The 9,551-nt window shown below is 29.3% G+C and overlaps 1 protein-coding gene and 1 long non-coding RNA gene across 2 annotated transcripts; one reads left to right on the top strand and one right to left on the bottom strand.

Annotated features, from left to right (window-relative positions):
* Positions 1–700: 700 nt before the first annotated feature.
* On the bottom strand, positions 701–7,484 carry LOC141456733 (uncharacterized). Its single transcript, XR_012459942.1, has 3 exons — positions 7,286–7,484; positions 1,334–1,539; positions 701–1,103 (listed from the first exon to the last, which is right to left on the bottom strand). It is a non-coding gene; the product is annotated as an uncharacterized lncRNA (long non-coding RNA).
* Positions 7,485–7,580: 96 nt separating this feature from the next.
* On the top strand, positions 7,581–9,163 carry GMF (Glia maturation factor). The gene is made up of 5 exons (XM_074132983.1): positions 7,581–7,739; positions 7,847–7,940; positions 8,019–8,068; positions 8,223–8,355; positions 8,486–9,163. The coding sequence occupies exons 1-5, from the start codon at positions 7,737–7,739 to the stop codon at positions 8,623–8,625; spliced, it is 420 nt and encodes a 139-aa protein (XP_073989084.1). The 5' UTR covers positions 7,581–7,736; the 3' UTR covers positions 8,626–9,163.
* Positions 9,164–9,551: the final 388 nt, after the last annotated feature.

Here is a 9,551-nt window from a genome sequence, read left to right as displayed (position 1 = left end):
TGCAGTAAAAAAAGCAAGGGTACAACTATCTCTGAAGTTTTCAAATGGATAAATTCACAAATGAAGAAAAAAATACTTTTGAAATGGTTTTCTTTTACACACATATATGACCCATATGTTAATAGCCAATTTTTGGAAGTTTATTCAAACAAATCTATTTTGATAATTTTTTAATTTGTTGAAGGTCTAAGTTTATTTTGCTAGCTGTGAGCATCAAGTTGGTGTAATAATGCATTTTGTTGAAGAATTAAATAAAGAACCCCATATTTTGACGGCTCTTTAAAAACATAAATAAATTGTTCGGTAAAATGTTACAATTAATGGATTCTTAATGGGCAATTTCAAGAAATTAATAAATAAATTATTGAAATGTTTTTAGGTAATTATGAAAACTAAAATCAATCAATTTGAAAATCTGAATTTTATAAAATGTATAATTTTCTTTAACATATTTATTTAAAATAAAATATGGTAAGGAATTTTAAAAAAGCTCAAGAAAACAAAGCATTCACAAATCCAGTATGAAAAAAACTTATTGATAAAAATGATTTCTATAGTTTTTTGGATATTGAACACGTAGTTCTAAATATTTTTTTTTTTTTATCTAACTGCATTTTTAGAACAAATTTTACCCAAAAATTTGATTGAGGATGTCAAAGAGCCGTAAAATAAAAATTATCCTTATATGTACTTTAACAAAGAACACTGCTACACCATCTTGAGGAATTACGACCAACTAAAAATTTAGTTAACTTTATAAAATTGTATGAATTGCTGCAATAAGAGAAAGCACAATCTATGTATTGTACCAAATTTTCGTTTTTAAATTTACATTTATTTGGTGACCGAGGCCAAAGGAGTTGGTAAAATATTTTAGGAATGGTATCTGAAATATATTATTTTAGGTATTCCTGAAGAGTAAATAAGTTTTACAACTGCTTTATAAAGTAAAGTATAAATAAAACTGGTTATAAAGTATTTTACAAGTTCACACTTATAAACCGAAAAAAACAAAAACAAATGGGCTATATACTTTTATTAATTGGTTCAAACTTTAAGAAATTTCGGATCTTCCAAGAATCATCCTCAGACTCAATTAAAATCTGAAAAAATAAAAATTGTTACAATTTTTTACCAACGGACTAGCCAGTAAAAAACCAGTGGACTAGCTACTTTAAAGAGATCTCGGCTCCTGTAAGGAACCCTACTTAAATCTTGAACACAAGCATCGATACTCCTAACATTTACTTGTGTAAATTACGTACTTCTTAAAAAAACCTGTACAGGTGTTAAGCTATCGAGACTAAAACCAAGGATATTTACTTATACGTACTCTCAATGAAATATATATTGCGGTCGAGTAGTCCCATAAAAGTGCAAAAGTTCATGTTTATGTTATCTAGCGGCAATTTGTGGAACTAAAATTCTTTTGTAGTTTTAATAAGTGCTACTAGATAGTATGGCATTCACTTTCGCTTCATAAAATCATCCAATTTTCCCTCTTCACATTCTTTAGTTTTTTAGATCTTCAAGTTCAACCTATCGTAAATCAATAACTTTTGTTGTGCAATTTTATTTTATTAGTTCCAGTTTTATAAAACTGGCAGTAATCAAGTTGATTAGTAAGCTTAAAGATAGTTTAATAAGTTATTTCATTTCAAAGTTAGAGACTAAAATAAAAATTAATATTTTTGCTTAATTAAAATATAATAATATAATTTTCCGCTACACATTATATTAGACATATTGTATGCATTATGTTTTAGAGAGAATTTCTCGACTTAATTGTATTATTTTATTTATTTTGAATTGAACAAGGTCTCAATATTAAAATAGAAACCTATTTATTTATCAGCAAGTATAAGATGGTTTTATTGAGTGCTTAATTTTTTTATTGATCCAGTTTCCTTCGCTGGCTCGAAGTTACCATGTTGCTTTTTATTGCATCCGCTGAAAGTTGAGGTAATTCACATCATCTCTGCAATAAGGGTACATACGATATACTATACTTCGCTTTCTTATGGAGATCTTCTTCAGGAAGTGTTATTTATTCCTTAACAAAAACTTACAGTTTAAAATGTTAAGTATAAGGGTTGATTAAACGCCAAAAGGTACACAAATCAGCAAGTACCCAACATTTCATTAATACTTCATTAATATTTAAGTAATTCTACTGCATTAATTTTCATTAATAAGTTATTTTTTAGAATTTATTAGATATCACAGACCCTTATGCTGGCCATTTTTGTCTACAAAATATATGTTCAAGTAGCACTGTAGATTGACTGTAATATCTAGTTATTTATAATAATCAAACTATTAATTACAGGTTAAAAAGAAAAACGTTATAAAAAATAAAATAAAAATATGAGGCTAAAAAATTCAAAACCTTGTTTAAAAAAATGCTTACACCAACTTACATCAATGATTTTGTTTATTTTATTTATTCATTCTTCGATTAAAGTAATTGTTACTTTATGTAGTAGTCAAACGTTTATAATAATAGGTACTAATTATCTGGCTTTATCGCAAATAATATAGTTTTCTTCAATTACATTCTCCATCTAGGTGTTCTTCCCACAATGTTGTATATATGTAATATAAAGTAAATAAGATATGCATATATTTAGGACAGCTAATTATTCCAGTATTTTACTATAAGTAAAATTAGGGGGACTAAATTAAATTACAATAGAGAAATGAATAATTATTGTTTAATAATCTACTTGTTATTAACTGTGTGTTAATTGTGCTCACGAATATTTCGGTGAGACGAATTCAAGACAGTAGCCTACTCTAACTTTATCTTTACTTTAACATGCATGTACGTATATGTGATTTATCATAATTATTATAACAAAAAAATAATATAAATGAAGTGGCCAGCATAAGGGTTTGTGATATCTAATAAATCCTAAAAAATAACATTAATGAAAATTAATGCAGTAGAATTACTTAAATATTAATGAAGTATTAATGAAATGTTGGGTACTCGCTGATTTGTGTACCTTTTGGCGTTTAATCAACCCTTATACTTAACATTTTAAACTGTAAGTTTTTGTTAAGGAGATTTTTGTACCTTTTGGATAGATTTTCCTTTTTGTCTATTTTACAAAGTTACATATCTGCTTTACAGATTTTTTTAAAATTTGGAATAAGCAATTCTATCATTATAATCTGATAAGGTGTTAACTACCACTGGAGAGATCTTTTTAAAAAATGATTGTAGTTGCGGCTCCCAAACCATCCTCAATAACAATTTTTTTGAGAAAGCGTTTTGAATAACATAGGAAGGTATTTGTACGTAAACAGCAAAATTAAACTGCGATTTCAGTACTTCCTTTTAAGAGGAGTAAGAAAAATAAACTAGGATTGCAGTACTTCTCCCTAAAAGGCAAAGAGGCAAAGATTTTTTAATCGAACAATTCATTGATTTAAATCGGTTCACTCATTGATAATTTAAACGATTGCAGTACTTCCTCTTAGTAGGTGCAAGAGCATCAGCAACGTAGAGGAGCTTTAACCACTTATTCGAGCTGAATTTTATCAAAATCGTACTAAGCATTATAGAAATATTGGTAATAATAGTTTTAGAAAGGGCCTTATTTGGGTGGGGCAAACTCCCCTTCTTATGAGGCACGGCGTCGAGACTTTTAAGTGCAAATCTGTACAAAATTTCCATTTGAATGACACTTCATTCATGAAAATCGGTTCACGTGTCGATAATTTGAAACGATTGCTATACTTCCCCTTAACAAGTGTAAGAGCTGATCGCCGCTTCAATGTTACGTAGGGGAGCCCTAACCCTATCATCCTACCAAATTTTATCAAAATCGGGCCAAGATTTACAGAGTAATTAGTAATAATAATTTTGGAGGGGGCCTTACATAAAGGGGGCTAACTCCTCTCCCATTCGATGTACAGCGTCGGGACCCCCAAAAGGCACATCTACATAAAATATTGAATCGAATGACACCTCATTCATGAAAATCGGTTCACGCGTTTAGGCGCTACGTTGTTTACAAAAAAGGTAACAACAAGAAGAACAACAAGAAGAAGAACAAGAACATTTTTTGAAAAAGCCGTTTTTGCTCATTTTCGGCAACTTTTTTCTCGAAACCTATTAGATCTGGGTGGTTGCAAAAAAATTACAGTTATAAAGGAGGATTTGCCCTATATTTTAAAGAAAATTTGGGAATTTTATCTTTTATAGAAAAAGAGAAAAAAATTGTCAAAGTTGGGTGTTTTTCAACGTTACGCTTTTTAGTGCAGTTTTTGATGGTCAACCTTTATACAACTGTCCTACCGGACAGTTTTAATTCAATAGGTTCAGTGTAAGACAACATAAATTGAAAACTTCGTTCATACAATAAATCTTTCCCTTTGTATCTAAATAAAAGTTTATTATTAGAAAAACCTTCATTACTCACATGTAAATATTGTATTCAACTCCTTAACAAAAACTTACAGTTTCAAATGTTAAGTATAAGGGTTGATTAATCGCCAAAAGGTACACAAATCAGCGTGTACCCAACATTTCATTAATACTTCATTAATAGTTAAGTAATTCTACTGCATTAATTTTCATTAATAAGTTATTTTTTAGAATTTATTAGATGTCACAGACCCTTATGCTGGCCATTTTCGTCTACAAAATATAATATGTTCAAGTAGCACTGTAGATTGACTGTAATATCTAGTTATTTATAATAATCAAACTATTAATTACAGGTTAAAAAGAAAAACGTTACAAAAAATAAAAAAAAAATTATGAGGCTAAAAAATTCAAAACTTTTTTTTATAAAAAACTTACATCAATGATTTTGTTTATTTCATTTATATATTTTTATTTTTAAATAAAAATCGTCGGTTTAAGTTCATTCTTTGATTAAAGCAATTGTTATTTTATGAAGTAGTCAAACGTTTATAATAATAGATAATAATTATCTGGCTTTATCGCAAATAATATAGTTTCAATTACATTCTTAATCTAGGTATTCATCCCACAATGTTGTATATATGTAATATCGGTAAGACGAATTCAAGACAGTAGCCTACTCTAACTTTGAATTTTTCTACTTTAACATGCTTGTTCATATATATGTAGATATACATATTTTTAGGACAGCTAATTATTCCAGCATTTTACTATAAGTAAAATTAGGGGGACTAAATTAAATTACAATTGAGAAATCAATAATTGTTGTTGAATAATCTACTTGTTATTAACTGTGTGTTATTTGTGCTCACGAATATTTCGGTGAGACGAATTCAAGACAGTAGCATACTCTAACTTTGTCTTTTTCTACTTTAACATGCATGTACATATTTATGTGATTTATCATAATTATAACAAAAAAATATTATAAATGAAGTGGCCAGCATAAGGGTCTGTGACATCTAATAAATTCTAAAAAATAACTTATTAATGAAAATTAATGCAGTAGAATTACTTAACTATTAATGAAGTATTAATGAAATGTTGGGTACACGCTGATTTGTGTACCTTTTGGCGATTAATCAACCCTTATACTTAACATTTGAAACTGTAAGTTTTTGTTAAGGAGATTTTTGTACCTTTTGGATAGATTTTCCTTTTTGTCTATTTTACAAAGTTACATATCTTCTTTACAGATTTTTTTAAAATTTGGAATAAGCAATTCTATCATTATAATCTGATAAGGTGTTAAGTCGGAACCGTAACTACCACTGGAGAGATCTTTTTAAAGAATGATTATAGTTGCGTTCCCCCAAACCATCCTCAATAACAATTTTTTTGAAAAAGCGTTTTGAATAACATAGGAAGGTATTTGTACGTAAATAGCAAAATTAAACTGCGATTTCAGTACTTCCTTTTAAGAGGAGTAAGAAAAATAAACTACGATTGCAGTACTTCTCCCTAAAAGGCAAAGAGGCAAAGATTTTTTAATCGAACGACAATTCATTGATTTAAATCGGTTCACTCATTGATAATTTAAACGATTGCAGTACTTCCTCTTAGTAGGTGCAAGAGCATCAGCAACGTAGAGGAGCTTTAACCACTTATTCGAGCTGAATTTTATCAAAATCGGATTTAGCGTTATAGAAATATTGGTAATAATAGTTTTAGAAAGGGCCTTATTTGGGAGGGGCTAACTCCCCTCCTTATGAGGCACGGCGTTGAGACTTTTAAAGTGCAAATCTGTACAAAATTTCGATTGGAATGACACTTCATTCATGAAAATCGGTTCACGTGTCGATAATTTGCAACGATTGCTATACTTCCCCTCAGCAAGTGTAAGAGCTGATCGCCGCTTTAATGTTACGTAGGGGAGCCCTAACCCTATCATCCTACCAAATTTTATCAAAATCGGGCCAAGATTTACAGAGTAATTAGTAATAATAATTTTGGAGGGGGCCTTACATTAAGGGGGCTAACTCCTCTCTTGTTTAATATACAGCGTCGAGACCCCCAAAAGGCACATCTACATAAAATTCCGAATCGAATGACACCTCATTCATGAAAATCGGTTTGCGCGTTTAGGCGCTACGTTGTTTACAAAAAAGGGAACAACAAGAACAACAAGAACAACAAGAACAAGAACATTTTTTGAAAAAGCGGTTTTTGCTCATTTTTGGCAACTTTTTTCTCGAAACCTATTAGATCTGGGTTGTTGCAAAAAAATTACAGTTATAAAGGAGGGTTTGCCCTTTATTTTAAAGAAAATTTGGGAATTTTATCTTTTATAGAAAAAGAGAAAAAAATTGTCAAAGTTGGGTGTTTTTCAACGTTACGCTTTTTCGTGCAGTTTTTGACGATCAACCCTTATACAACTGTCCTACCGGACAGTTTTAATGTAGTAGTAAAGTATAGTAATGCCTATTTTATTCAGGCGTAACTATCAGATTAGGACAGAGGCGTCTAGCAAACATAATTTATAATTTATGAGAAAAAAAACACTAAATAAAATCCAAGGCCTTCATCGGGAATCGAACGTAGTACCACAATCATTTTTTAATCAATATAAATGAATGCAGTTTAAATAAGAAATAATGTTCTTTTAAATAAATGCTTTTAAGAACTTAAACCTTGTTTTATTGATTTAACAGTTACCTTATTTGTCTAAAAAATAGAACTTTTATTTAGTTTAAATATTACTATTTTCCCAAGAAACAAAATTAATATTCTGAGGAAAAGAGGTTTAATTTGGCCAAATAATAGTTTGATTAGATTTAAAACTAAAACATTTATTCTCATTAAAAGCGAAAGATTATTTGTTATTCTAAATGTTTCAATCAGATTTACCTGTATAAAGTGAGAAAATCGTTCAAGCTGAGTTTTTTCTCTTTGAGAAAAAGTCGTTTGAGGCCCACACTAAATTGTTTGACTGTAATATAAGTTTTTTTTTTAATTTAAGGCGCGTCAACTTCTGAGGTCATTGGCGCCTAATATAATAATACTTTACTTCATTACTCCAATTCCACTACCAAAATAGAAGTCTTAGTGATCACTTATTTGGAAAGTTATATTAAAAATCGATATTCGGAATGCAGCAACACTGTTTCCTTTGGTCAATCCTAGCTAGTTGTCAGCGCATTGCTTACCACCCCCCTCGGAAACCAGTTCCTGTTAGTTGTTTTGTTAGAGTTAAATGGTGAGTAATTGAGTGATATGAGTAATACTGATATCTTTGCTGGTCAGTAATTTAAGGCTGTATGAAAAAGACGTAATAACTTTCCTCATACTTTTTATTACCATGGTAATTAAGATTAATCATTATAATGTTAATATTGGCATTATTTATTTACTTTGTGTACATAAGTAAAACTGCACGCTTTTATAAATAGATTCTTTTAATTTTTACAGTCAAACGTCAATGTTTGTGAAATAGATGATAGTGTTAAAGAAGCCATCAAACAGTTTCGTTTTAGAAAAACAGAGAAGAATGCTGCTTTAATTTGTAACTTAAATCATTAAAGAGTTGACGGCATTTTCATGTAATCCTATCGTATACTCACATTTGTGATTTCTTTTTCAGTAAAAGTCGATCCCCAAGCACAAAAAATACGTATTGATGACCAATTGGAAGTAAGTAAACTGATTATCAAGTATATTTTATAAATGCTTCCCGGTAACATTTTCTTTAACTAAACAGTAAGTACAGTGCATGATCTGATGAGGTATTTGATATGGTTCATTTGAATGTGGCATTAAGAGTCTAATTGTAGAAAGTATCTTCTAGGATGTAAGTTTGGACGAATTGCAAGAAATATTGCCTGGCCATCAACCTAGATATTTAGTATATACTTGCAAAATGGAACATAAAGACGGAAGAATTTCATTTCCTATGTGTTTCATCTATGTAACGCCCAGAGGTAGCAAATGTCATAATTTTGTCTTTCATTTATTATGTTTTTTTAATTAATTGCTTTTGATTTTGGACCAAGTAGAAACGTACGTTAAGAATAGCATAGATTCTTTCACTGAGAATTCTTTGTTTTTTAGATTGCCAAACAAACTTACAGATTATGTACGCAGGCACAAAATTGGCGGTACAAAAAGAAGTAAACTTGAGTCATGTTTATGAAGTTAGAGAATTAGACGAGCTGACAGACGAATGGCTGATGACTAAACTCCAAAAATAATTATAGTATTAATAAAACATTCCCCGCGGTTAAAAAGTACTTTAAAGTATAATTTATATAACCATTCCGTCTTTTTACAAGTATTTATCTGAAAATTTTTCATACTGACGGAAACTGCCATATTTGTTTCAAGCTTCGTTATTTTATAAATAAGGAGAGAAAGAATTAATATTTTTATATGTGCACCTTAAAGTATTGCTCTCTTAAGTTCCAAAGATTTATTGTTAAAAGCATCTTATTTAAATACGTATGTACAAAAGTGCCGAAGTAAAATTTTTTTATTCTCGTGTATTCCTTACATCACTTATATAGGTATTCGTTATTGTTGAAAACAAAATTCATTGAGTTAAATTTAAATTAGTATCTTTAATTATACTTAAAATTATGATCTTTTTCATTTAATTATTCTTATAGTATGTTCAAATACTAGCAGACTTGCCATAATATCGTACAAAAGTTTTCAAATAATGTGATACATTTACCACCGACACATACATTTTATTGTAATTTTGCATTAATATATTTCTCAGTTACTGAAGTTGTTATTTCTTTTGATCCTCTATTTTTAAATTGAAGAGTACAAATTAATAACTTGTTGGTAGAAATGATATTTTAGAAACCTGTTTAAAAAGGAAGCCAAGAAACCTGTTTTTAGTTATAATTATCGCTATTAAGATTGTTGAACAGGAAATTTCTTCAGAAAGTACTTTTTACCGAACCAAGTTTTCAATTTATTCGAAGTGTTTGTACAGCTCCTAATCAGATATTGAAAAAGTTTTTATACAAAATGGAAGGTGCTATTTTCGATTAATTTTTTATGTCCAACATAATTTTACAAAAAAAGAAAAGAACATGAAGGTGAATAAAAAAGCAGTGAGAATGAGACATAGTTTCATTAATGAAAAATGTTTTTACAGATCGTTAGA

This window comes from Rhodnius prolixus, unplaced genomic scaffold (genome assembly GCF_049639745.1).
Source record: "Rhodnius prolixus isolate KJV_2025 unplaced genomic scaffold, Rpr scaffold_10, whole genome shotgun sequence".
In the NCBI taxonomy this organism is placed as follows: Eukaryota; Metazoa; Arthropoda; class Insecta; order Hemiptera; family Reduviidae; genus Rhodnius; species Rhodnius prolixus.
Note: the sequence above shows the minus strand (reverse complement) of the source record. Positions and strands in the feature narration are given on the sequence as shown.

What these genes read in the sequence shown, in the direction of transcription:
- GMF (XM_074132983.1), top strand. An exon ending in GAAGAATGCTGCTTTAATTT is followed by an intron (nt 7,941 to 8,018) that starts GTAACTTAAATC and finishes TTTCTTTTTCAG; the next exon opens with TAAAAGTCGATCCCCAAGCA. An exon ending in CATCTATGTAACGCCCAGAG is followed by an intron (nt 8,356 to 8,485) that starts GTAGCAAATGTC and finishes TTTGTTTTTTAG; the next exon opens with ATTGCCAAACAAACTTACAG.